The 27,742-nt window shown below is 50.9% G+C and overlaps 1 protein-coding gene and 1 pseudogene across 1 annotated transcript; one reads left to right on the top strand and one right to left on the bottom strand.

Moving 5' to 3' along the window:
• Positions 1-5,016: 5,016 nt before the first annotated feature.
• On the bottom strand, positions 5,017-6,517 carry NPPB (natriuretic peptide B). Its single transcript, XM_015152941.3, has 3 exons — positions 6,257-6,517; positions 5,769-6,024; positions 5,017-5,227 (listed from the first exon to the last, which is right to left on the bottom strand). Exons 1-3 carry the CDS (start codon positions 6,380-6,382, stop codon positions 5,211-5,213), a joined length of 399 nt encoding a protein of 132 aa, XP_015008427.3. The 5' UTR covers positions 6,383-6,517; the 3' UTR covers positions 5,017-5,210.
• Positions 6,518-21,423: 14,906 nt separating this feature from the next.
• On the top strand, positions 21,424-26,260 carry LOC100426916 (myotubularin-related protein 5 pseudogene; annotated as a pseudogene).
• Positions 26,261-27,742: the final 1,482 nt, after the last annotated feature.

The raw sequence follows: 27,742 nt of genomic DNA, 5'->3' as shown, positions 1-27,742 counted from the left end.
CTAGAGGCAGGAGAGTGGGAGCCAGCGTCCGAGGGCAGGTACTGAGTTTGGTTTTAGAAATGCTCCAGGCAGCTGTAGGGGGCAGGCTCCAGACTCCGAGAGAGAAATGGATCGCTTGGTGGAATAACACTGATTATTTAAGCTAAGGCAGTGGATGAAAAATCCTAGAGAGAGGCTGAGATCTACAACATGAACAAAGACGAACGGCCAAGTTCATGACGTGGTTTAGAACCAGCTCTGCCGGAAGAGAAATGCATTTTTTTTCCTTGCCACAAATCATTCTCAGAAAGGCCAAAAAGTAGGTGGGGCGCGGTGGCTCATGCCTGTAATCCCAGCACTTTGGGAGGCCGGACATGGCGGAGATGGAGACCATTCTGGCTAACATGCTGAAACCCCGTCTCCACGAAAAGTACAAAAATAAATAGCCGGGCATGGTGACGGGTGCCTGTAGTCCCAGCTACTCGGAAGGCTAAGGCAGAGAATCACTTGAACTTGAGAGGCAGAGGTTGCAGTGAGCCGAGATCGCGCCACTGCCCTCCAGCCTGGGTGACAGAGTGAGACTCCATCTCAAAAAAAAAAAGGATCAAAGCAGCCATAAGAGGAAGAGAGAGGGGCTCAGTGTTCCTTGAGACTGTCCCAGGTGCGAAATCACTGACATGAGATGAAGCTTTCAGGCCCAGCGTGGTCCTGACTTGTGTGACCTGAACACTGGAGACCTGAAAAAACCAGTTCACTCCCTATTGAAGCTTCTTCCAGCTCTTAAGCCACGGACTAAATCTCCTTGGTCTGTTTTCACCAGCATGTCTTTCTGGAAAGATTAAAATAACAAGAGACTTGGTGCGGTGGCTCATGCCTATAATCCTAGCACTTTGGGAGGCTGAGGCAGGTGGATCATTTGAGGTCAGGAGTTCAAGACCTACCTGGCCAACACAGTGAAACCCCGTCTCCACTAAAAGTTAAAAAAAAGTAAAAAAAAAAAAAAAAAAAAAATAGCCAAGTGTGGTGGTGCACGTCTGTAGTTCCAGCTACTCAGGAGGCTGAGGCAGGACAATTGCTTGAACCCAGGAGGCAGAGGTTGCAGGGAGCCAAGGTCGTGCCACTGCACTGCAGCCTGGGCAGCAAGGCAAGACTGTCTCAAAAAATAATTAACAAATAAAAAATAAAATAACAATTGTAAGGCTGGGCACAGTGGCTCACCTGTAATCTCAGCACTTTGGGAGGCCAAGGTGGGAGGATTGCTTGAGCCCCGGAGCTTGACTCCAGCCTGGGCAACCTGGTGAAACCCCATCTCTACAAAAAATTAAAAGTAAAAAAAAGAGGCCGGGCGCGGTGGCTCAAGCCTATAATCCCAGCACTTTGGGAGGCTGAGACGGGAGGATCACGAGGTCAGGAGATCGAGACCATCCTGGCTAACGTGATGAAACCCCGTCTCTACTAAAAAAAATACAAAAAAATAGCCGGGCGAGGTGGCAGGCGCCTATAGTCCCAGCTACTCGGGAGGCTGAGGCAGGAGAATGGCGTAAACCCGGGAGGGGGAGCTTGCAGTGAGCTGAGATTAGGCCACTGCACTCTAGCCTGGGCGACAGAGTGAGACTCCGTCTCAAAAAAAAAAAAAAGTAAAAAAAAGAAAATTAGCCAGGCGTGATACATGAGCCTATGGTCCCAGCTACTTGGAAGACTGAGGTGGGAGGATTGCTTGAGCCTGAGAGGTTGAGGCTGCAGTGAGCTGTATTCATGCCACCGCACTCCAGCCTGAGTAACAGAGAACTCTGTCTCAAAAAAAAAAAAAAAAGTGTCTATGGAGATAAACCATTTGGCAGCTTCTTTGGGAGACAAGGTTGGTAACAGGGAGTCAGGGAGGTTAAGGCCATGGCTACAGCTACGTGGGGAAAGGTTAGGGAGGGCTGGTTTTAAGGGCAGCCACAGACAGTGTATGTACCACAAAGCTGCCTGTAAACACCAACCACGTGGAGAGCTTGATGAGACGTCACGCACTGGGTACAGCGGGAAGCTCACTACCCCTACCAGGTCCAACTGTCACATTTGGCTCCTTCACAGGTCACTTTGGGGTCCTCTATCCTGCTTGGGGAAACGATCCAAGTAACAGAATGTATGGCATGTACAGCCTCCACCATCTCAACCCCATTTATGATGAGCCAGAGTCATCTGCAGCAGTTCGAAATGCTGGCTGGGTGTGCAGAGTGAGTATTTTGGGAGGGGTGTGTCCTCATCACCTGAGCAGAGGGGAAAGGCCACCAGCAGGCAGTGGCCCCAAACGTTGAACTGAGTGATGCCACTAGGAGGGGGACCTCCACCTCACCCACAAGCCTGATTCACTGGCTTGGAAAAAGCTGGGTGGGACAGTGGTTAGGGGTCCGGGTCCTCGAATCGTGGCTCTGTCACTTGCTAACTACGTGACGTTGAGAAAGTTATATAATCTCTCTGTGCCTTGGTTTCCCTATCTGTAAAATGAGGGATGTGAGAGTTTTAACTCCAGGCCAGGCGCGGTGGTTCATGCCTGTAATCCCAGCACTTCGGGAGGCCGAGGCAGGTGGATCACTTGAGTCCAGGAGTTCGAGACCAGCCTGGCCGACATGGTGAGACCCCATCTCTACAAAAAATACAAAAATTAGCTGGGAGTGGTGGTGCATGCCTGTACTCCCAGCTACTCAGAAGGTTGAGGCAAGAGAATCTCTTGAACCCAGGAGTCGGAGGTTGTAGTGAGCCGAGATTGCACCACTGCACTTCAGCCTGGATAACAGAGTGAGAGCTGTCTCAAAAAATAGTTTTAACTGCTTCGTTGTTGTGAGGACTGTATGACTGTGCCTGGTACATGAATGAGGATTTTATGAATATTAACTATTCTTTTTTTTTTTTTTGAGACAGAGTTTCTCTCTGTCCCCCAGGCTGGAGTGCAGTGGCACCATCTCAGCTCACTGCAAGCTCCGCCTCCCGGGTTCATGCCATTCTTCTGCCTCAGCCTCCCGAGTAGCTGAGACTACAGGCGCCCGCCACCACACCCGGCTATTTCTTTGTATTTTTAGTAGAGACGAGGTTTCACCGTGTTAGCCAGGATGGTCTCGATCTCCTGACCTCAAGATCTGCCCACCTCGGCCTCCCAAAGTGCTGGGATTACAGACATGAACCACCTCGCCCGGCCAAATATTAACTATTCTAATTACTCATTGCTCTCCCCGGGTCGGAAACACTAGACATGACTCACAGTTGGTGGAAAAATAAGTTGCCCCTAAAACCTCATTTTTATTTATTTTATTCTCTTTTTTTGTTTGTTTTTTTGAGACAGGATCTCCCTCTGTCCCCAGGCTGGAGTACAGTGGCGCAATCACAGCTCACTGCAGCCTCCCCACTTCCAGGCTTAAGCAATCCTCCCACCTCAGCCTCCTGAGTAGCTGGAACCACAGGCGTGCACCACCACGCCCAGATGATTTTTTTCATTTTCATGTCTTGAAGATATGGGGGTCCCATTATGTTGCCCAGGCTGGTCTTGAACTCCTGGGCTCAAGCCATCCTTCTGCCTTGGCCTTTCAAAGTGCTGGGATTACAGTGTGAACCACCGTCCCTGGCCTAAAACCTCACTTTTGAGTAATTTTTTTTTTTGAGACTATGGAGTTTCACTCTTGTTGCCCAGGCTGGAGTGCAATGGTGCAATCTTAGCTCATTGCAACCTCCACCTCTCAGATTCAAGTGATTCTCCTGCCTCAGCCTCCTGAGTAGCTGGGATTACAGGCACACACCACCATGCCAGGCTAATTTTTGTATTTTTAGTAGAGACGAAGTTTCACCGTGTTGGCCAGGCTAGTCTCGAACTCCTGACCTCAGGTGATCCACTGGCCTCGGCCTCCCAAAGTGCTGGGATCACAGGCGTGAGCCGCCACGCCCAGTCTAAACAATCTTAATTGATGTCATTAGATATCCATAAATCCTCAGATGCACACTGGGTTAAAATGATAAATAACACAAAGGCCCACCCTCTAGGTCCCTCTCATTCAAAGAAACATCTGATGAGAACATCAGAAAGGACTTGAGAGTGAAGTTCAAGGCCAGGAGCGTGGGGCTCAAGAGTTGGAGAGCGCAGGCTCGAGAGTCACCTGGATCTCCGCTCAGTTCCCAGCACCAGCGCTTCATTGCTGTGTGCTCTTGGATAGGACGCTTGGTTTTCCTGGGTCTGTTTTCCCATTTGGAAAATGGGCATAATAATAGTGGACCTCATGATGCCTTACCCCTCAGCTGAGCTGGCATTATAAATGGCATTGTAAGAAAGGGAATGACATGAGGCCCTTCCCAGGAATCTGAAAGGAGAGGAACTCGGCACTGTGGGAGGCCTGGATTGCAGGGTGTGGAGGAAGGGGACCCATAGGGGAGATGGCCTCCCCACTGGTTAAGGCAAAGAGAAGAAGAGATGATGCAGCCCCAGGGGAGGAGCACCCTGGAAAGCTGGGCCGATCACCAGACCCCTCTCACTTTGTGGGTTGGAGTTTTGAAGGCTCTTTTGTGGGATGATCCCAGGAATTGGAGTTTCAAAGCTGATATTTGGGGCAGGATGGAGGGCTCACCCCCGAATGGGAATGTAGATGAGCCACACACACACACACTGCCCCCAGTCACTGACATTTTAGCTGAGACCTGAAAGCAATAATCCCCAGGGAGAGTGCTTTAATGGTGGAATTCCAGGCAGAGCAAGGACGAGTGGAGAAAATGGCTGGACACATGCCCTCAGGTTGCACACATATGTCAGGACCCGTTCCACACCCAGGAAGAAACTGCCCTGCTTTGAAAAGCAGTTTCTCCCAAGTGCCTCAAGTACTTGAGATATTTAATAACATTTCAGAGCATTAAAAACTCTGAAAGAAAAGAAAGCCTGCTACCGCTACCCTTGAGGCCATGTCCCCATCCCACCATGCCTTGAGATCACAGGGCTTTGTGGTTTTTGTTGGGTTGGTTTCTTTGAAATTAGGGATTATTTTTAATGCGCCAAGACAAATCAGTTTCAAAAGATAAAGCTTATAATGTTGACTTTATTTCACCATGGACATTTTGTGCTCAAAGGTAAGAAACCATCTTATATAAAACAATCAAATAAATACATAAATACATTTAAAAAAAATAGAGTCACTTCAAAGATGGCCACAGGGTTGAGGAAAAAGCTCCTTGTGGAATCAGAAGCAGGTGTCTGCAGCCAGGACTTCCTCTTAATGTCGCCTCAGCACTGTCAGGGCAAGACAGAGGGTGATGATGGTTAGGGTGGGAGATGGAGGCAGGGGCTGAGCTTCCCTCACCGTGTACCACCTGCCACCCTGTTAGTCATCAGACGTTTGAAGCTTAATGCAACTCTCTGAGCCTCAGTTTCCTCATCTGTAAATTGGGGATTATCATCGCTCTGGTGATCCTGCTCTCTGCCTTTGAGACTATAGACAGTTTAGAGGAAACCAGGAGGAGATGTTTGGTTCTCTTTCTGCACCACTGAGGGGCTGCCAAATGATAAACAGACCCCAAAGGAGATTCTGCCCGTTTGATAAGAGGTAGGAGGTGAGGAGAAAGTGTTGCGGGCATGGTAATGAAAGAGGCCCACATTTACTAATTCCACAAAGGCACCCCTTGGCCCTGAAGGCTGTTAACAAGAGGAAGTGATGTCCAGGTGACCTTTTCTCAAAGAGTGTGGTTCCCAGAGACAACAAACCCCAAAGTGACTCTAAAAGTGTCACACACTGGAATGGGGGCAGGCGGCCGGGGTGGCAGGGGTTGCTCACCTTTGCAGCCCAGGCCGCTGGAGGAGCTGATCCGGTCCATCTTCCTCCCAAAGCAGCCAGACCCTCGTACCATCTTGGGGCTTCGCGGTGCCCTCAGGGTGTACAGGACCATTTTGCGGTGGCCACGGATGCCCTCAGTGGCTGCCTCCTGGGCCTTCCAGATACCTGTGGGACGGGGGCTCTCCTGGGGGGGCTCCAGGGATATCTGCTCCACCTGCAGCTCTGAGAGTTTGCCCTGCAAATGGTTGTGCTGCTCCTGCAATGGATGAGGGAGTCCAAGCCTCAGGGACCCATCCCTGGGCTCACCTACCCTTCATAGCACCCAAGTGAACTGACTGCCTTGGGTACAGGGTCATGGCAGCCAATCTCTCCATTTTCTGATTCCTTTATCACTAATTCCAAAGGAAAGGTGAAGGCCTCTTGGGACAGCAGGTGAGGACCCTTTCATTGCTGCTGTCCATTCCCCCTGAGTTGCCCTCCGCTCTCACCTGTAACCCAGACGTTTCCAAGTCCAAGGCCGAACTGCCCAGTGGGTGGGAACGACCTCCCGGGAGAGCCAGGTGCAAGAAGAGCAGAAGCAGGAGCACCCGGGAAGGTGCTGTCTGGGGATCCATGTGTCTGGAGGGACTGCGGAGGCTGCTGCTGCTGCTGCTGCTGTTGCTGCTGCTGCTGCGATGTGTCCGGGTTTGCTTCCCACCTGCCCTCAGCCTGCGGGTGCTCCTCCTGGCTCCTCGGGATACCGTGGCCTTTTATCCTGGAGCTGAGTGTCCGCCCGCCCTGCCCTGCAGGGTTATCTCTGATTTATCAGCCACATTCCGGACCGCTGAGATCAGGGCCCGGGAATGATCCCCTCCGCGCCTGCAACGCGGGAGGTGGAGACCGGGCAGAGCCGACCTTGTATAGAAATGGGCCAGGTCGGGCAGGGGGCAGGAACGCGCTGGAGACACAGACAAGTCCACGTCTCCCGCTTCTTCCTTTCCTGCAAAAGCCTGGGTGTCCTAGGTTGGCGCTTGCGTCTTGCCTCCCCACCCACTGTTGCTGGAAAAGGCAGGGAGAACCCCGGCGTTCCGAGGCCCGACGTGAGCGCGGGGTGCACAGGGTGACTCAGAACGAAAACAACCCCGGCCAACACCCCGCCACCCACGGCGTGTCTCCCCTTCCCTCCACGCGCGAGTTCCCTGGCCCGCACGTAGCGCAGCACCTGCTCGCGGCTGTGCACCCTGCTCGCCTGCGGGTCCTCAGGGCGCCCTGGCCGCTGTCCGTGGTGCTGATCGTCCCAAGGGAACTTGGAGCAAACTCTTAAGAGCTGCTCTCTTCGACAGGATTTTCAGGCCAGAAAGACCTGCGTAGAGCAGGGACAAGAGACCTCTGAGACCCTTCCCTATGCTCTCACAACCCCTCATCCTATAGCCCTTACAGCAACGGGTTGCTGATTCCCCAATGGCAGTTCATTAAAAGCCTGGGTATGACCAGGAACTTCTGGAATGCTGACCCTTCTTTCACCCCTTAAAGGGAAGAGCAGATTTCGCTGGAATTTTGAGAGACAGGGCCCAGTGATGACGAAGTCACCCAGGAATGCTTTATATGTGTGTCCTCCAGGTGTCAACACCTCCTCTCCCCCACCAAGCCAACACAGGATAGAAAACAAAAGTATGGGCTGGGCGTGGTGGCTCTTGCCTGTAATCCCAACACTTTGGGAGGCCGAGGCGGGCGGATCACAAGGTCAGGAGATTGAGACCATCCTGGCTAACATGGTGAAACCCCGTCTCTACTAAAAATACAAAAATTAGCTGGGCATCGTGGCACATGCCTGTAGTCCCAGCTGCTCAGGAGGTTGAGGCAGGAGAATCGCTTGACCCTGGGAAGAAGAGATTGCAGTGAGCTGAGATCACACCACTGCACTCCAACCTGGGTGACAGAGCAAGACTAAAAAAAGAAAGAAAGAAAAAAGAAAGAAAGAGAAAGAAAGAGAGAGAGAGAGAGAAAGAAAGAGAGAGAGAAAGAAATAGAGAGAGAAAGAAAGAAATAAAGAGAGAGAGAGAAAGAAAGAGAGAGAGAGAGAAAGAAAGAAAAAGAAAGAAAAAAGAAAGAAAGAAAGAAAGAAAGAAAGAAAGAAAGAAAGAAAGAAAGAAAGAAAGAAAACAAAAGGAGGGCTGGAATGGTGGTTATCTATTTGCTGAGACACCAGAGATATGGGGAGTTCCCCTCTCCCAGTGCCTCCTTCATCTGGTCACCCATGAACTAATTCTCATTAGCAGGTGTCCTGGGCCTCCTGTCTGTGATTAGAAATGAGACTTTGAAGAGAAATTGCCCTGGAAAGAGTCATGGCAGCTAAAATACCCACCTCAAGCATACAACTGATGTCACTCGCCTTCCAGAGAATTGGGGTCAAGAAGCAGCAGGCTGGAGGAGTGGAGCTGTCTACAAGGGGAGAAGAGTTATGGCAGAGAAGGGCAGCAATAAGAAACTGGGACCTCTAAGCAAATCTTGCCTAAAAAATAGCATCTGCCCCTGAGGTGAGAAAAGCATGGTTATTATTCCTCACTTCAGACGAGGAAATGGTGCTCATGAATTAATCTACTTTCCAAAAGTCACACAATTGACACATGACAAAGCCCAGATTCCAACCCCAGGCAGGCTGATTCCAGACCTGAAGCTCATAATCACTGACAGGGTGATCACAAGGTGTTTCTACAGAAAGCAAGCTTAGGTGAAACTCCTGTCATCTATGAAGGCTCTGGGAGCTGTGCTGTAGGGGATGTGCAAGTCTAGTGGTGACTGTGTGTGCAGGAGAAAGAATGGGAAGTGGCTCAGATGAGCATTTTGCAGATGAAATATAAATGGGGGTGGGTGGGTAAGGGCTGTGTAAAGACACCAGTGTTGGAAATGTTCTGGGGGCTGGGGTAGTTTTGTGTCTGTGTGTGTGTGTGTGTGTGTGTGTGTGCTTGAGCATGCCACAGTAAGAGTATCAAAAGGTTAAGAGGAAGCTAAAGATGTAAGAAAATTCAGTCAAGTGCAGAGCTGAGTCAGTGGGTGAGAGGCTGCTGAGGGTGCAGAAAGTCCCTCATGGTGGGTACCATGAGATAAAGGATCTGGAGCAAGGCAGGGTTCATCAACCAGCACCATTAAAAACTGACTGTGCATCTCGCCAGAGCCTCACTTTGCTCTTCGGTAAAATGGACAGTCCTTGCAAGGACTAAAAGGAAAAAAATGATGTCTGCAAAAGCTTGTGGCACTGTATAAAAGGCCAAATAATTAGTAGTATATGAGAGTTGGTCTTTACACAGAAGGAGATTGTGATTTCATTGGGGAGACAAAGTGACCCCAAGTGGGACAATTAAGTGTCTAAGTGTCAGACACTCTGACAGTTTCTATCTGTCCCCAGTGGAGAGGACTGTGGGAGAAGACTTGAGGGAAGACACAGAACTAAACACATCCTCCAAGGCCTACTGTACAGGGAGGAGGACATGTTGTCAATCAACTCTCACACCAGATCAGCCCCATCAACATGCATCAAGGGCCTGTCATATGCCGTGTGGTTTCCAAGTCTATTCAGTGAAGCCAATCATAACACCTCTGTTGCAGCATTAATGTACAAGGACTAAATTTGATGATGTCTGTGGTAGCCTAAATAATAGTCCCCAAAAGATGTCCATATCCTAATACCCAGAACCTGCGAATATGTTACTTTACATGGTAAAAAGGACTCTGCGGGTGTGGTTAAGGACCTCAAGGTGGAGAGATTATCCTGGATTATTCAGAAGGGCTCAATGTCATCGCAAGAATCCTTATAAGAGGGAGGCCAGAGGATCAAGCCCAGAGGGACAAAATGTAAGGATGGAAACAGATGTCAGAGAGGAGAGAAGAGAATACACTGCTGGCTTTGAAGATAGAGGAAAGGGCCACGAGCCAAGGAATGTAGTCAGCCTCTAGAAGTTGGAAAGGGCAAAGAAATGAACTTTTCCCTAGAGCTTCCAGAAGGAATATGGGCCTGCCAATACCTTAGTTTTAGCCCAGTGAAACAGATTTCAGACTTCTGATGTCTGGAACTGTAAGAAAATAAAGTCATGTTCTTTTAAGCCAACAAGCTTGTGAGACTTTGTTTCAGCAGCGATGGGAAAGAAACAGAGTATATGTCAAACACCAAGCATAGTGTCTGTCCCATAGTAAGCCCTCAGTAAAGGTTATTGTGGTAGAAGTATTGGTTCCCCACCACCGTCCAACTCTCAGTGCTTAATCTGGCCACAGAGACAGAAATAAGACCTTAAGTCATTCACCAAACTTTCACCGAGAGCCTGGGGTCATAGTAGCCCACAGTCAAGACTGAAATAACAGTCTGGACACAATTTCATATCAACTTCTTGCTACCTCTGTGTTGGGCAAGTTGCTTCCTCTCTCCTTGTTTTCTCATGGCTACCTCATAGGGTTGTTGTGAGCATAAAATGAAACTGTGCAGGTGAAAATCTAATATTTCTGCTGGAAGGTGGGCATACGTGATGGACAAGAAAGTCCCTACCATTGAGAAGCTTATAGTGCAGTGGGAAAGGTGAGCACAATCACAGGCTCCCCAGGCTGTCACAGTGAGTGACAGATACAGTGGCAGTGAGTCCTGGATGCTCTGTGAGCACAGCAGGAGCGCGCAGTCGAGAAGGGAGCTTGCTGGAGAAGGTGGGGCTGGGCTAAGGCTTTGAAGGATAAGAATGAGTTAGCCACGAGAAGGAAGATGGAAGATGGGGAGGGCACTCTGGACAGAGCAGATGCATAAGCAGAGTCTAGAAGGGCTGGGTAATGGATCAGCTACCACCCCTATGCTCTCTGCAGAAGGAAGAAGCTGTGCAGAATACAAGGTTTGACTGGTCAGAGAGCAGGACTCCAGCCGCAAGATTTTTCTGTAGCTTTCCTTTGGCCTCAATCTCCAGCCCAATCCTGGGCAGCCAAAGTGGATGGTATAAGAGCACTGGGCACCTGGGGGAAGGCAAAGGAGGAGGCAGAGGAGCACTGACCCAGGAGGCAGGAGGCAAGCTCATCTCTGCCCGTGGCTGACTCACTGTGTGGCTCTGTTCCAGGGATTCTTTTTTTTTTTTTTTTTTAATTTTTTTGACATGCAGTCTTCCTCTTTCACCCAGGCTGGAATGCAGTGGTACGATCTCAGCTCGCTGCAACCTCTGCCTCCTGGGTTCGAGCAATTCTCCTGCCTCAGCCTCCTGAGTAGCTGGGACTACAGGCGCGTGCCACCACACCCAGCTAATTTTTTATTTTTAGTAGAGACGGGATTTCACCATGTTGGCCAAGCTGGTCTTGAACTCCTGACCTCAGGTGATCTGCCCGCCTCAGCCTCCCAGAGTGCTGGGATTACAGGCGTGAGCCACCGCACGTGGCCTGTTCCAAGGATTCTGCTCGGTTTGCTTCTCTGTTCTGGGATGGTTTCTCTTTGTGTAGAATGAAAGGGCTAGACTAAGGTTTCTGCCAGGCACAAAAGCCCTAACTGTAATAAGTCAACTCATTTTATTTTATTTTATTTTATTTTATTTTATTTTATTATTTTTTTTGAGACAGGGTCTCACTCTGTCACCCAGGCTGGAGTGCAGTGGGACTACCTTGGCTCACTGCAGCCTTGACCCTCCTCATGCTAAAGTGATTCTCCTGCCTCAGCCCCCTGAGTAGCTGAAACTACAGACATGCACCACCACACCTGGCTAATTTTTAGAATTTTTTTTGTATTTTTTTTGTAGATACAGGCTTTCACCATGTTGCCTGGGCTGGTCTTGAATTCCTAAGCTCAAGCTATCCTCCTGCCTTGGCCTCCCAAAGTGCTGTGATTACTGGTGTGAACCACCATGCCCAGCCAGCTTACCCCATTTTATAGATCAGTTTGCTTGCTCCCACTCCCCTAGTAGTACCTCTGTCTTCTGTGACCCTTAGACTTCCTCCAAAAGCCAGAAACCAGCTGCATAGGACCATCAGACCCTTCACAGCTGTGGCAGACACGCAGGTGTGCATGCAAGAGTGTGTGTGTGTATGTGTGTGTGTGTGTGTGTGTTAGGGGGTGTTTTGGAAACCAGCATGGGTCTGTAGATCTTCTCTGCTCTTGAAGTAAATCTCTAGACAGGGTTAACAGAGGGAGGGCTGAGCTTGGCAGCTTGAAAGAAAATAGTTAATTCCCACCATGCAGTCTGGTGTGGTGGCTCACACTTGTAATCCCAGCACTTTGGAAGGCCCAGGTGGTAGGATTGCTTGAGCCCAGAAGTTGGAGGCCAGCCTGGGCAACATTGTGAGACCCTATCTCTACAAAAACAAAAAAGAAAGAAAGAAAGGAAGAAAGAAAAAGAAAGAAAGAAAGAAAGAAAGAAAGAAAGAAAGAAAGAAAGAAAGAAAGAAAGAAAGAGAAAGAAAGAGAGAGAGAGGAAGGAAGGAAGGAAGGAAGAAAGAAAGAAAGAAAGAAAGAAAGAAAGAAAGAAAGAAAGAAAGAAAGAAAAAATAAATTAAATTAAAGAAATAAAATAAAATAAATAGCCAGGTATGGTGGTGTCACCTATAGTCCTAGCTACTTGGAAGTCCTAGCTACTGAAATGGGAGGATCACCTGAGCCCAGGAGCCCAGGATCACCCCACTGCACTCCAGCCTGGGCGACAGAGTGAGACCTTGTCTTCAGAACAACAATAACAACAACAACAAAACCAAAAACTTCCAACCCTCCATGTCCAGCCTCACCAGCAATTTCTGAGCATAGAAATTACTGTGTATTGCCAGGTAATATTCTCTCTCTCTCTCTCTCTCTCTCTCTCTTTCTCCCCACCCCCTCCACTTCCTCCCTCCCTCCCCTTGCTAAGGAGCAAGGGACTCTGAAAGGGTCACCTTATCCTTCCTATCACCTCCAGAAAGAACTGTGCTGCACCCATATTTTCCCCATCGCTGGCATTCTGGTGACAGCATTAAAGTCCCTGGATCCAGCAATGCCTGATGTCAATCTACTTTGGACTTTGCAGTTGTGAGCCAATAAATCTGTCCCTTCGACCTCTTTTTCCCCAAAGCAACTTAAGTTAGATTTCTGTCACTTCCATTCTAAAGATTCTTAACTGACAATCTCCAAAAGAAACTGCCTACCTTTTTCTTAGTAATGTGTGAGAACAAGATATTTCAGCCTTTGATAACAGCCGGGTCTCAGAGTCTTTGCAGACAAATGTCCCGAACATTGTCTGATTTAACTCTCTCCTTTTGTAATGTGAGTGAGTCCCCTGTGGTCACACAAAAAGCAGAAAATGTGTTCAATAACTTTGAGGAGCTGGAGAGAAAAATCAGAAACTTGGCTTTCTTCACGTCTCTCAACAGTAGACACGGCTCAGCCGGTGTGAGGCTGCCGGAGAAAGGATGAGCGCTCCATCCCAGAATCTCGCCCTATCACCCAGGCTGGAATGCAGTGGTGCATTCTTGGCTCACTGCAACAAACTTCTGCCTCCTGGGTTCAAGAAAGTCTCATCCTCAGCCTCCTGAGTAGCTGGCATTACAGGCGTGTGCCACCACACCCGGCTAATTTTTGTATTTTTAGTAGAGACAGGGTTTTGCCATATTGGCCAGACTGGTCTCAAACTCCCGGCCTCAAGTGATCCGCCTGCCTCGGCCTCCCAAAGTGCTGGGATTACAGGTGTGAGCCATCGCGCCCAGCCTCCTCTTCTTATAAGAACACCAGTCGTACTGGATTAGGGCCCACCTTAATGATCACATTTCAAAATATAAGTTGGTGCAAAAGTCATTGTGGTTTTTGCCATTAAAAGTAATGGCAAACTGCGATGACTTTTGCACCAACCTAATAATTGCCCCTTTAAAGGCCCTGTCTTCAAATATAGTCACGTTATGAGATACTGAGGTTAACTTTTTTTGAGATAGGATCTCACTCTGCTGCCCAGGCTGGAGGACAGTGGTGCAATCATGGTTCACTGCAGCCTTGACCTCCCAGGCTCAAGCAATCCTTCCATGTCAGCGTCCTGAGTAGCTGGACTACAGGCACACACCACCACGTCCAGCCAATTTTTAGATTTTTTATAGAGACAGAGTCTCACTATGTTGCCTTGCCCAGGCTGGTCTCAAGCTCCTGGGCTCAAGCGTTCCTCTTGCCTCTGCCTCACAAAGTGCTGGGATTACAGGCGTGAGCCACCACACCCAGCCAGATTTCAACATACGAATTTGGGGGGACACAATTCAGTTCAGTTCGTTACACCCCCTTATTTCCTCACTTCTGATCATTGCCACATCTCCAAGGTGCACCACCACTCTCTATTGTTTTGATGATTTTCAATGTCCAACAAACCACCCCAAACTCAGTGGCTTAAAAGAACAATCACTTGATTGTATCTCATGGTCCTAGGGGTGGTTGAGGCTCAGCTGCATGACTGTCACTTGGGATCTTTCATGTGGTTGTAGCTGGATGGTGGCTGAGTCAGGAGTCACCTGAAGATTTCACCCATGCCTCTTACCTGGGCTGCAACGGCAAGGACAGATGGAGGCTGGTCCATTGTGTCTCTCTGCATGCAGCCTCCTTGTGTGGCCAGCCTGAGTTCCTCAGTGGTGATGGACTTCCCCACAGCAAGTGGTCCAAAGTGGAAGCTGCCAGTCCTCTTCTAAGAACTGGCCCAGCATCTCTTTCATCATTTTCTATTGGTTAAAATAGTCACGGGTGGCCAGACGCAGCAGCTCATGCCTCTAATCCCAGCACTTTGGGAGGCTGAGACGGCCAGATCACCTGAGGTCGGGAGTTCAAGATCAACCTGAACAACATAGAGAAACCCCATCTCTACTAAAAATACAAAATTAGCCGGGTGTGGTGGTGCATGACTGTAATCCCAGCTACTTGGGAGGCGGAGGTGCAGGAGAATCGCTTGAACCCAGCAGACGGAGGTTGCGGTGAGCCGAGATCGCACCATTGCACTCCAGCCTAGGCAACAAGAGCAAAGCTCCATCTCAAAACAAGACAAAACAAAACAGTCACGGGTTCCGGGCGCCATGGCTCATGCCTATAGTCCCAGTACTTTTGGGAAACCAAGGCAAGATTGCTTGAGTTTGAGACCACCCTGGCTAACATAGCCAGACACGATCTCTACTAAAAATAAAAACAAAAATACTAGCTGGTCCCAGCTACTTGGAAGACGGAGATGGGAGGATCACCTGCACTCCAGCCTGGGCAATAGTCAGACCCCGTAACAAAACAAAACAAAAATAGTCACAGGGAAATCCAGATATAAGAGAGCAGAGGAATGGATTCCGCCTCTCCATTGGGAACTACATGCATCTATAGAAAAGGAGAGAATTGGTGGTGACCATCCTGAAGATGAGCGACCTCTTCCATTAATCAGATTCTCTCCCAGAGGCAATGCGTTATTGAGGCTGCTGGCTTTGAGCCATTCACTTCCAAGTTTCTTTCTTGTAGCTGGCGTTGTGAGCCACTGAGTCCCAAACCCGTGTTTGGTATCTGGACACTCAGTGCTGGACTTACCCTTTCTGAAGATGACTCTGTGTGTGCTTTGTTTATTAACTCTGCTCCCCTCTCCTTCCTCTTGATACTGTGCCTTTTTTTTTTTCTTTTTCTTTTTTGACACAGGGTCTTGCTATGTCCCCCAGGCTGGAGGGCAATGGATCAATTATCTGCACACTGCAGCCTCCATTTCTTGGCCTCAAGTGATTCTCCCGCCTCAGCCTCCCAAGTAGCTGGGACCACAGGCCTGTGCCACCACACCCAGCTAATTTTTTGGTATTTTTTTGTAGTGACACGGTTTCACCAGGTTGTCCAGGTTGGTCTCGAACTCCTGAGCTCAGGCGATCCTCCCATCTCAGCCTTCCAAAGTGCTGCGATTACAGGCGTAAGCCCCCGCACCTGGCCTGTGTTGAGTCTTCTAAGCCTCCCTTGACCTGTTGACCCTGCTCAATACCTACAGTGGCAGCGGGAAGTCTGCTGGAATTTGGTGGCTTTTTTCTACTTACAGGTTATCTGAAGTTTGTTGTGTTCTGTCTCCTAGTAATGTTGAAGGACTGAATCATGGCTTCATTTGCATTCTTTGTTGACCTTATACGTTTAGGTGAGGACGCGTTCAAAGATTTTAACTCAGTTGAGCACCATTAACCTTGCTAGTACACTTTAGCTGTATTAGCTCAGCCTTCAGAGCATCCCTGGGATAAATTATTATCCCCTTTGGATGGATGAACATCCTTGATAGATGGTGGTTGTCTTTCACGCTGGGAATCTTTAGTCGCCCATGCAGACCCCTCTCCCTCCTTCCCTCCCCTGCTCACCACTCATGAGGCTGACTTTTATGGCTTACATTGGATTCAATGAATGCTGGTGAGCAGCAGAATATCAGCAGGAGAAAGAGAAGAGATGGAGCTCAGGGTATTTTTTTTCTGCCAGCTCTGACTTGCCATGCCACTTAGCATTGGCACCTACCACTTCCCCAGCTCTCTCTGTGTCAGGATCCTGCATACTTAGGGGTGGCAATTGGGCTGTTGATGTTTTCCCCGGGCACAATTTTTTTTTTTTTGAGACGGAGTCTCGCTCTGAAGCCAGGCTGGAGTGCAGTGGCACAATCTCGGCTCACTGCAACCTCCGCCTCCTGGGTTCAAGCAGTTCTCCTGCCTCAGCCTCCCGAGTAGCTGGGACTACAGGTGAGCGCCACCACGCCCAGCTAATTTTTGTACTTTTAGCAGAGACGGGGTTTTACCATGTTGGCCAGAATGGTCTCGATCTCTTGACCTCATGATCCGCCCATCTCGGCCTCCCAAAGTGCTGGGATTACAGGTGTGAGCCACCGCACCCAGCCTCCCTGTGCACAATGTCTAGTGGTTTCTCTATCTGTGTGCCTTTATTTATTTTTATTTTTGGTATTTTTTTAGACAGGGTCTCACTCTATCACCCAGCTTGGAATGCAGTGGTGTGATCATGGCTCATTGCAGCCTCCAATTTCCTGGGCTCAGGTGATCCTCCTGCCTCAGCCTCTCAAGTAGTTAGGACCACAGGCATGCACCACCCTACCTGACTAATTTTTTATTTTTTTTAGAGATGGGGTCTCACTGTGTCGCCCAGGCTAGTTTCAAACTACCAGGCTCAAGGTATCCTCCCATCTCAGCCTCCCAAAGTGCTAGGATAGCAAGCATGAGTCACTTCACCTGGCCTCTGAATACCTTTATACGCTATGCCTACATCTTTGTAAACAGCCTTTATTAATGTTTCTTGAATTGTTCTAATGTGAGTGTGCTATTGGTTTTCGACTAGGACTCTCACTGATACCTTTGTCATCATCATCATCATCATCATCATGGCCATCAACATGACCTCCACCACATGTTTTCGAGCTTGAGCTCGGTGGCTGTTCCTCCCAGTTACACCTGCTGTGCCTGCCATTTGGACAATTCTCATAGTTTGTTGGGGGCAGGGCTGGTTGAGCTGAGCCCTGTGGGTGGGGGAGAAGGGAGTGTCCTAGGCCTGAAAATGGGGCAGGAGGAAGCCAGGGTGGCCACAGGATGGCTCTGCTAGGGACTTATTTTGAGGTAGCTCTTGGGCGCCTGTCACCCACCCTCAGCCACTATCTCCCTCAAGGCTCCCAGGACATGCAGTCTGGGGGAGTGAGGGTGACTCATACTTACCTTTCCACCGAGCTCTCCTTCCCTGCCTGGCTGCTCTGGCCCACAGCACTGGAGCTGGGCCATCAGAAGCTCACATCTTCTTCCTGCTGGAGGGCCTGGAGTGGGCTCAGAGGCTCCAGATGGCCATGGATCAGGGAGCAGCTGGCCAGCCTCCAGTTCTCTCCAGGACAGAACAGCCCCCATGACCTGTGTCCTGACAGGGACAGGGAGGGCAGGCAGGGCCACTCAGAGGTAGCACCCAACAAGTTCTCTTTCCCTAGTCGCTGCATTTAACCTGGGAAAGGCCCTAATTCACTCATTCATTCCACCAAGATTTACTGAATGCCTACTCTGTGCTAGATACTGAGGATACAGCAACAAACAAAAGAGATAAAATCCTTGTCTTGGGGGAGCTTCTGTTCTAGTGGAGGCAAGATGAACAATAACCCAAATCACTAGAGTATTTTGTGTCTTAGAAGGTGACCATGCTGGCCAGGTGCAGTGGCTCACGCCTGTAATCCCAACACTTTGGGAGACTGAGGCAGGTGGATCACCTGAAGTCAGGAGTTTGAGAACAGCCTGGCCATCACGGCGAAACCCCATCTCTACTAAAAATACAAAAATTAGCTGGGCATGGTGGTGGGTGCCTGTAATCCCAGCTACTAGGGAGGCTGAGGCAGGAGAATCCTTTAACCTGGGAGGCGGAGGTTACAGTGAGCCAAGATGGCACCACTGCACTCCAACCTCGGGGATGGAGCAAGACTAAAAAAAAAAATATATATATATATATATATATATAGAAGGTGCCCATGCTTGCTAAGGAGGAAAATGAAGCCGAGAGAAGGAAGGGGCTGCTGGGAGTTGGGTTTTTAGCAGGAAAGAGCTCACTACTGAGGTGATGTTGGAACAAAGACTTAAAAGATATTCGTAAGGGAACAGGCCAGGCTCGGTGGCTCATGCCTGTAATCCCAGCACTTTGGAATCCCACTGCAGCTTCAAACCCTGGGATTATGCCATTCTCCCACCTCAGCCTCCCTAGCAGCTGGGACTACAGGTAGGTGCCACCACGTCTGGCTAATTTCTGTTTTTTTTTTTTTTTGTTTTTTTGCTTTTTGGGTGGGGGCTGGTAGAGATGGGGCCTCACTATATGGCTGAGGCTGGTCTCAAACTCCTGGCCTCAAATGATCCTCCCACCTCAGCCTCCCAAATTGCTGGGATTACAGGTGTGAGCCATCGTGCTGGCCTCAAGCAATGATCTTGAAGTTGGTTGCAAGGAAAATGCCTTCCCTGCATTTGTTTCCCAGGGCTGCTATAACAAATGGCCACCAACTCAGCAGCTTCAAACAACAGAAAAGCATCTTTCATCATTCAGGAAGCCAGAAATCCAAAATCAAGATGCCGTCCAGGCCAAGCTGCTTCTGGGACTATACGGGAGATCTTTCCTGGCCCCTCCAGCTCCTGACAGCTCCAGGTGTTCCTCAGCTCGTCCATGCACCACTCCCATCTCTGACTCTGTCCTCACATGACCTTCTCTGCATCTCTGTGTCTCAAGTGTCTCTCTCCCTTTCTTTTATAAGGACCCCTGTCATTGGGCTTAGGACCCACCCTATATCCAGGATGATCTCTTCTCGAGATCTTTAATTTCATGACATCTGCAATGGCTTTTTATTCCAAATAAGGTCACACTCACAAGTTCCAAGAGCTGGGAAATGAATACACCTTTTTGGAGGCCACTGTTCAGTACATTCTTCAGTGCCTTGTCTGTTTCACCCCCTGGGATGGAAGCTGCACAGGACATGAGCCATTTTGTACTTGGAATGGCTGGTGCAGGACTGGACACATGGAAGGAGCCTCACCAAAGGTGTGTTGCCTGAGCAATGTTTACTACATTTACTTATTTTGTGTTTACATGTTTTAATCTATATTTTTAAAATCCATGTACAGGTTTTTTGGTTTTGTGCTTTTTGAGACAGGGTCTTGTTCTGTCACCCAGGCTGGAGTCCAGTGGCATGATCACAGCTCACTGCAGCCTTGACCTCCTGCACTCAAGTGATCCTCCCTGCTCAGGCTCTCAAGTAGCTGGGACTACAGGCATGCACCACTATGTCTGGCTAATTTTGGGAGGGATTTTTTTGTTTCTTTTTTTTTTTCTTTTGTAGAGACGGGATTTCACCATGTTGCCCAGGTTGGTCTCGAACTCCTGAGTTCAAGTGATCCTCCCACCTTTGCCTCCCAAAGGGTTGGGATTACCGGTGTGAGCCCCCATGCCTGGCCTGTATTGAGTCCTTTAAGCCTCCCTTGCCCTGTTGACGCTGCTTTTGACCTATAGTGGCAGTGGGAGGTCTGCTGGTATTTGGTCTTTTTCCTACCTGCAGATTATTTGAAGTTTTTTGGGTTCTGTCTCCTAGTAATGTTGAAGGAGTGAGTCAAGGCATCATTTGCATTCTTTGTTGAGTTTTTACATTTAGGTGAGGACGTGTGCAAAGATTTGAACTCAGGTGGGTGCCATTAACCTGGCTAGTACACTTTAGATGTATTTACTCAGCCTTAGCAACAGCCCTAGGATAAATTATGATCCCCATTAGATGGATGAATATCCTTGATAGATAGTGGTTGCCTTTCATGCTAGGAATCTTTAGTTGCCCCTGCAGACCCCTCTCCATCCTTCCCCCCCACCCCGCTTAGCACTCGTGAGGCTGCCTTTTACAGCTTACATTGGATTCAACAATTGTTGGGGGGGCAGCAAAATATCAGCAGGAGAAAGAGAAGAGAGGAAGCTCAGGGTGTTTGTTTCTGCCACACTGTAGTCCCTGAGGAGGGCCACACAGCGCACGTCCCAGCCGGGCATCGTTAACTTAAACTATGGTGTGAACACGGCCGCCTCTCACTCATGGGTCGCTGTGAACAGCAAACACCTTGGATCCTGCAGACGTGCTGGCGGTGGAGAAAGGGAGGGAGCCAGTCACGCCTGGGGGTCACTCTCATGAATGGCGTAGAGTGGGGGCCACACGTGAGGACAGGAAGCATGAATGGCCTTCCCAGAACATCCACATGAGGGTTATTAATAGAGCCATCCCAGGAGAGGACGCACTGTGCTTGGGAGGGTCAACCAAGGAGCAGAGCCGGCTGGACCGGAAGAAGTCCTGTGACAGGTGGGAAGTGAGGGAGGCGCTGGCAGGCCACCAAAGGCCCTCTGGCTGCCTCCCCTCCCCGACCTTACTCCCCAGTGAAGGTGGCCACTGCCGCTCAGGCTCAGCGTTTTAGGCCCTCCGAGGCTGGTTGCATCCTCCTGGATGTGCTCAGTGACCCAGGAGCCATGTGCCCCCATTTAAAGGGCTGTGTGGAGCCTCATGAGGGGCCGGGAACTTGGGCAGGGCATGACTGGGAAATCAGACAGGGCCATTGTGAGTTGAATCATGTCCCCAGAATTCATGTCCACCCAGAGCCTCAGTGTGTGACCTTGTTTGGAAAGAGGATCTGTGCAGATGTCATTTGTTAGGATGAGATCATACTGGATTAGGGTAGGTCCTGGTCCAATACGGCTGATGTCCTTGTAAGAAGAGGAGAGACGCAGACACAGACAGGCAGCAGGGAGGCCGAGTAAAAGCCGAGGCAGAGGCTGCAGTGGTGCATGTACAAGCCAAGCAACACCCCCGATTCCCAGCAACCCTGGAGGCTGGGAGAGGCAAGGACGGCCCCTCCCTGGAGCCCTTAGAGAAGGCATGGCCAGGTCCCCACTGTGGTCTCAGCCTTTTGGACTCTGGAACTGTAAGGAGACCATTTCTGTTGCTTGAAGCCACCCACTTTGTGGTGCTTTGTTAGGACAGCCACAGTAAACGAACCCAGGCATCTTGTATTTGCAAAGGGTATTTGCTGTGGGCCTCACTGCGTAGGACGCGTAGTTCTCCTTCAGGTCTTTGAGAGACTTGGCCTCTCCTGGGGCAGCCCCATGCAGCGGTGATGCAGAGGTCAGGGCCTGCATTCAGCCTGCCTGGGTTCGAATGTCAGTCTGGCCTCCTCCTAGCAGCGGCAGATTGAATCTCCAAAGATGGCCACGAGCTCCCCCACCCCACGTGCTCCTACTATGGGACACCGACACTCCTCCCATTGGAAGCAGAGTCCACGTTCCCTCCTCTTGAATCCAGACGGGCCTGGGCCTGTGGCAGAAGTGACGCTCTGTGACTTCTCAGAGTAGGTTATAGCAGTGAAGTAGCTTCCACTTTCCCCACCAGAGCACTTGCCTGGGAGCTCTGGGGCAACCATGGTGTGAGGAAGCCCAAAGTCACCCTCTGGAGAAACCCCGAGACTCCACGAAGAGAGAGAAATGCCTGGCCAGTCCCCTCCTGTTCTGACTCCAGCCACTGTCTGACTGCAGTGGCATGAAAGACCCTGAGACAGAGCCACACAAAATCCCAGGTGCGGCAGCTTACGCTTGTAATCCCAGTATTTTGGGAGGCCAAGGCGGGCAGATCACTTGAGATCAGGAATTTGAGACCAGCCTGGCCAACATGGCAAAACGCTGTCTCTACTAAAAATACAAAAAATTAGCTGGGTGGTGTGGCACACACCTGTATTCTCAGCTACCGGGGAGGCTGAGGCAGGAGAATTGCTAGAACCCGGGGAGGCAGAGGTTGCAGTGACCCAAGATCGCACCACTGCACTCCAGCCTGGGCGATAGAGCAAAACTCCGTCTTAAAAAAAAAAATCGGCCGGGCGCAGTGGCTCAAGCCTGTAATCCCAGCACTTTGGGAGGCCGAGACGGGCGGATCACGAGGTCAGGAGATCGAGACCATCCTGGCTAACACAATGAAACCCCGTCTCTACTAAAAATACAAAAAAAAAAATTAGCTGGGCGTGGTGGCGGCGCCTGTAGTCCCAGCTACTCAGGAGGCTGAGGCAGGAGAATGGCGGGAACCCGGGAGGCGGAGCTTGCAGTGAGCCGAGATCGAGCCACTGCACTCCAGCCTGGGCAACAGAGTGAGACTCCGCCTAAAAAAAAAAAAAAAAAAAAAAAAAAGTCCCAAATTCCTGACCCATGGAAATTATGAGAGGGAATAAAGTGACTGTTGTTTTAAGCCACCAAGTAATTTGGGCCTAATTTGTTACGTAGCAACTGATAGTGAATACAGGGGGGTACCATGACTTCTGTTGTATAAATGAGGAAAGTGAGGCATCCATTCATCCATTCAACTATTTAGTGAGTGCTTGCTGTATGCCAAGCACTGTCTGAGCACTGGGACCGCAGCAGAAACAAGGAATACAGGACCCCTCATTCATGGAGCACGGGATACAGACAGGCTTAGTAATGGTTGAACTTTAATCTAATCTAATCTCTACTTTTGTGATCCTAACACCCAGGGCTTTCTCACCCTACAAAGAAAGTCCTCTGAGGCTGAATTCTTGTCTCTCACCCCAGCTTCTTCCTCCAGTGCAGGTGAGAGAGAGAACCGAACCCTTCCCATTGGAAGTTCAGCTCCATTCGCGGGGCGAAGAAGACACACAGTGTTTTCCGCCCCACGTTGCCCTCATTGTTGGGGTTTAGCACTTGGGCTCCCAGAGGAAGCTTTGAGGAGGGAGGAGAGTGGCGGGAATGCCCCAGGGTGTGAGCACTTGGGGAACAAAAGCCGACCAAGAGCTTCTGCTTCCCACCCCAGCACCTACCGTGCTTATCTTAATGGGGTCACTTTTCTAGCATGACGTGAAGTAGCTTCAGATAGAACTTCAACCCTTATAGAGATCATTTAAAAATGCCATTCGGGGCCGGGCGCGGTGGCTCAAGCCTGTAATCCCAGCACTTTGGGAGGCCGAGACGGGCGGATCACGAGTTCAGGAGATCGAGACCATCCTGGCTAACACGGTGAAACCCCGTCTCTACTAAAATACAAAAAAAATTAGCCGGGCGAGGTGGCGGGCGCCTGTACTCCCAGCTACTCGGGAGGCTGAGGCAGGAGAATGGCGTGAACCCGGGAGGCGGGGCTTGCAGTGAGCTGAGATCCGGCCACTGCACTCCAGCCTGGGCAACAGAGCTAGACTCCGTCTCAAAAAAAAAAAAAAAAAAAAAAAAAAAAATGCCGTTCGGGCTGGACATGGTGGCTCACGCCCGTGATGCCAGCACTTTGGGAGGCCAAGGCAGGTAGATCACTTGAGGTCAGGAGTTCAAGAGCAGCCGGGCCAACATCTCTACTAAAACTACAAAAATTAGCCAGGTGTGGTGGCACACGCCTGTAGTCCCAGCTACTCGGGAGGCTGAGGCAGGAGAATGCCTGGAACCCAGGAGGCAGAGGTTGCAGTGAGCCAAGATCGCACCACTGCACTCCAGCCTGGGCGACAGAGCAAAACTCTGTCTCAAATACACACACACACACACACACACACACACATATATATATATACACATACACACACATATATATTTTATATATATACATAATTTGTTCATCATAAGTGACAGATGACTCCTGTTCTTGGGAGTCCATCAGTCTGTTTTTTGTCTCTGACTCTGGGGTGAGGGTCATACTCAAGCCATTTCTTCAAGAGCCACGCAACTCCCTGCTTGACTTAGATCCCAGTTCCAGCAGAGCTGTCTGCTGTGCTCTGAGAGTGAGTGGTTCCTTCTGTCTGGGTGAGTTTTTAAGTTTCATGCCCGCAGGCTGGTCCCTGTCACCAAGACAGGTCAGCCGTTCTCAGCCTCCAAAACAAACAAGAATGAAGAGGACTACTTATTTATTTATTTATTTATTTCAGAGATAGCATTTTGTTCTGTCACCCAGGCTGGAGGGCAGTGGCATGATCACAGCTCACTGCAGCCTCAAACTCCTGGGCTCAAGTGATCCTTCCACCTCAGCCTCCTGAGTAGTCAGGACTACAGGCGTGCAGCACCACAGCCAGATAACTTTTTAATTTTTTTGTAAAGATGGAGGTCTCCCTATGTTGCCCAGGCTGGTCTTGAACTCCTGGGCTCAAGGGATCCTCCTGCCTCAGCCTCCCAATGTGCTGGGATAACAGGTATAAGCCACTGCGCCCAGCCAAAGGGAGCTTTAAAAATCATCCAGAGCAACTTCCACAGGCAGCTGCATAAGCTGCGGGACCCACCGGACGTCAGAGCCACCTTGGCATTCACTCTGGGCTCTGTCCATACACTCGGCCGGCCACCCCGAGTCACCAAGGACAAGGGTCCTTCCCTCAGAACCCTGTCCCGCAACCTGTTCAAGAATGCCAAGATGACCATCGGGCGCCAGCATGTCACTCGCAAGACGTACAACCCCCCAAGCTGGGAGCACCAGGGCCAGCCGCCCCCTGAGGACCGGGGGACGAGATCTCAGTGTCAGAGGAGCTGGAGCCCAGCATGCTGACCCCGTCCTCAGTTCTGAAACCCTCAGACCTCATGACCGTCAGCATCCTGGTGGAAGAGGCTTGCTGCCGCGACTACCAGCACCTCGGGCTGGCACCCTGAGCAGCAGCCTGAGCTGGGCCAAAGCCCTTTCGCATTTCTCTGGTCAATGTTGACCACCATCTGCTACAGCTACCCGGGGCTGCTGGTCATGCCCCAGGGTGTCCAGGACAACGCCCTGCAGTGGGTGTCCCGCTGCTACCGCCAGAACCGCTTCCCCATGGTCTGCTGGTGCAGTGGGCGGTCCAAGGCAGTGCTGCTGCACTCTGGGGGCCTGCAGGGCAGAGGTGTCCTCGGCCTCTTCAAGACCCAGAACGCACCTTCTCCAGGCCAGCCCCAGGTGGACTCGAGCAGCCTGGAGCAGGAGAAGCACCTGCAAGCTCTGATCAGTTCCATGCCCCGCTATGCCAACGCATCGGGATGCAACGTGCTTAGCGGCTTCTCCTCAGCCCACATGGGCAGTCACGGTCCCAGCCCCAGAGTCAGGGTCATCACACTATCCAACCCCATGGAGACCTTGCCCTCCAGACAGACTGCACCCTGAAGTAAGTGGGGCAGTATCTAGACCAGTGGGCGCAGCAGTGGGCTTGGCGCCGATAATGGGCTCCTGGCTAGCTGGCAGAGATGCACTGGCCCCACCCCACGCAACAGGGCCCCCTCGCCCACCCGGGCTTCCTGTGGCTGCAGTGAGCAGCCCTCTGCATCCTCGGGAACAAAGCCCAGCTCAAGGGTGTGCAGCCAGACCCCCTGCGGCAGTGGGAGCTGGTGCCTGTTGAGGTATTCGAGGCACAGCAGGTGAAGGCCAACTTCAAGAAGCTGCTGAAGGCATGTGTCCTGGGCTGCCCCGCTAATAAGCCCAGACTCCTCCCTGCGCTCGCTGGAGGACTCAGAGTGGCTGACCCCAATCCGCAAGCTGCTGCAGGTGTCAGTGCTGGTGGTGGAAGCCCTGGATTCAGACTCCTCCATGCTGGTGGGCCTAGAGGATGGCTGGGACATAACCAGCCAGGTGGTATCCTTGGTACAGCTGCTCTCAGACCCCTTCTACTGCACGCTGGAGGGCTTCCGCCTGCTGGTGGAGAAGGAGTAGTTGTCCTTCGGTCATCACTTCAGCCACTGCGGGGCCCACACCCTGACTGGGCAGAGCAGCAGCTTCACACCCACCTTCCTGCAGTTCCTGGACTGCGTAATACCGGGCCCATCTGCAGTTTCCCCTAGAGTTTGAGTTCAGCCAGTTCTACCGTAGTTTCCTCAGCTGCCACCATATGTCCCGCCGTTCTGGACCTTCCTGCTTGACTCTGACACTGAGCACATTGAACTGGGGATGCTGTACGAGGAGAAGGGGGAATGCAGGGGCCAGCTGCTGCGCAGGTCTTTGTGGGACAAAGCCTTCTTTGATGTGAAGACAACACTTTGCGTTTACAACTTCTGTACCCAGGATAGGCCCTCGGCCCAGCAGTGGGTGGACCGGATCCAGAGCTGCCTGTCGGACGCCTGAGCCTCCCGGCCTTGCCCAGCTGCTCTGATTCTAGTTGTTACTGACCACTAGGGGCGGGCAGGGCCGCCTCAGCCATCTTTACTGCCCCAGCCCTGGACAATATTGAGGCCCCGAGCCCCCAGCACATGGCGCATACAGACCCCATCCCTGCCCCACCCCGCCCCGCCCAGCTGGCCCTAACTTATTTTGGGGTCACAGCTGAGCACTGTCACTGGAGGTGGCCAAGGTACAGCCCACAATGGGCCTGTCAATGGTCCAGCCCGGTCAGCGTGTGCTGGTCCAGCCAGCCGGCTGCCGGCGAGTTGTTTCTGGATCCAGAGTCTATATAAACAGGATGCTAACGCCAAATAAATCAACAAATGAATAAATCATCCGGAGCAAGACAAATCATCCAGAAATCACCTCCAGGGAAGTGAAGCACTTATTCCAGGATACTGGACCCTGTAGCCTGGTCGCTCTCTCCCTCCCCCCGCCTCCATCTTTCCCCCCTTCCATCTTCTGTGTTCAGATGGACACCAAGAACCTTCAAAGAATTTCGCCCGGGAAATAAGTCGGTGTTTCTTCAGCTGCCATGAATGGTTCTACACACTGAAGGCCATTATCTCAGTGACTGCGAGGACTGAATGAGCACAGCCTGGAGCTGAGTCAGTGCTCCATAAAAGTCGGCTCTTATTTTTATTATACTGGACATAGAAAGGCCAGATGCCTTCCCCAAAGCCCCTCCCGGTGGGTGGCAGTGGCCCAGGAAGTTTGGCACTAATGTCAGTGCTGTCACCTGCCACTCTGTCCTCAAGGGCCTCTGGGACATGCTGGGAAGGCAGGCTGTAAGCCAGATGTTGCTGAGCTGGGCCCTGAGACGCTGTCCCTTCAGTGACCTTTCCTGTCCAGGGCCCGCAGCGAAAGCTAAACATGTGTGCTGCCACTCCCTTCCCCTCCCCTCCCCATCCCATCCTACTCTATGAGCTTTGATGGGAAAAAAACCAAGGCCCCATCTCCTGAGGCCTACGCCAGTGCGGACATAGACCTCAAACTCTGCCCAACACGGATGGCTGTTACTGGTGTCTGAAGGGGCAGGGGCTGTCAACAAATCCTCTGCCCAGATGTGGGAGAACAAAGGCAAGAAGGGCTCAAGGAATGTTCCAGGCATCAGGAAGCCCGGCTTCCCCTTTGGGGCTGTCAAGTGCTCAGAGGGTTTCTATGCCTCTCAGTCACCAACACTTTTGCACTGAGCAACTACTATGTGCCAGGCACAAAGGGTAACTGGGCACAGCTCTTTTCTTGGAATAGGCCAGAGGTTGTCTTCAAGGAGGTGATGTTTAAACTGAGCTCGGGGGAATAAGGAAGAGCCGGAGTTCGGGAAAAGCATCTCAGCAGAGGACAGAGCCAAAGCCAGGGCTTGAGGAGGCAGGGGTGGAAGGGATGTAGGTGGTTTCAGGAGCCCTGGCAGGCTGGTGGGGCTGGAGCAGGGAGGATACGGTGGGC

This window comes from Macaca mulatta, chromosome 1 (genome assembly GCF_049350105.2).
Source record: "Macaca mulatta isolate MMU2019108-1 chromosome 1, T2T-MMU8v2.0, whole genome shotgun sequence".
NCBI lineage: Eukaryota > Metazoa > Chordata > Mammalia > Primates > Cercopithecidae > Macaca > Macaca mulatta.
The sequence above is the reverse complement of the archived record's forward strand: the minus strand, read 5'-3'. Positions and strand labels throughout refer to the sequence as shown.

Bases quoted from the DNA above. Each gene is read 5' to 3' on its own strand.
- NPPB (XM_015152941.3), bottom strand. From the start codon at position 6,382: ATGGATCCCCAGACAGCACCTTCCCGGGTGCTCCTGCTTCTGCTCTTC. The intron at 6,025-6,256 runs GTGAGAGCGGAG...CATCCATTGCAG, and splicing joins TGGAAACGTCTGGGTTACAG to GAGCAGCACAACCATTTGCA.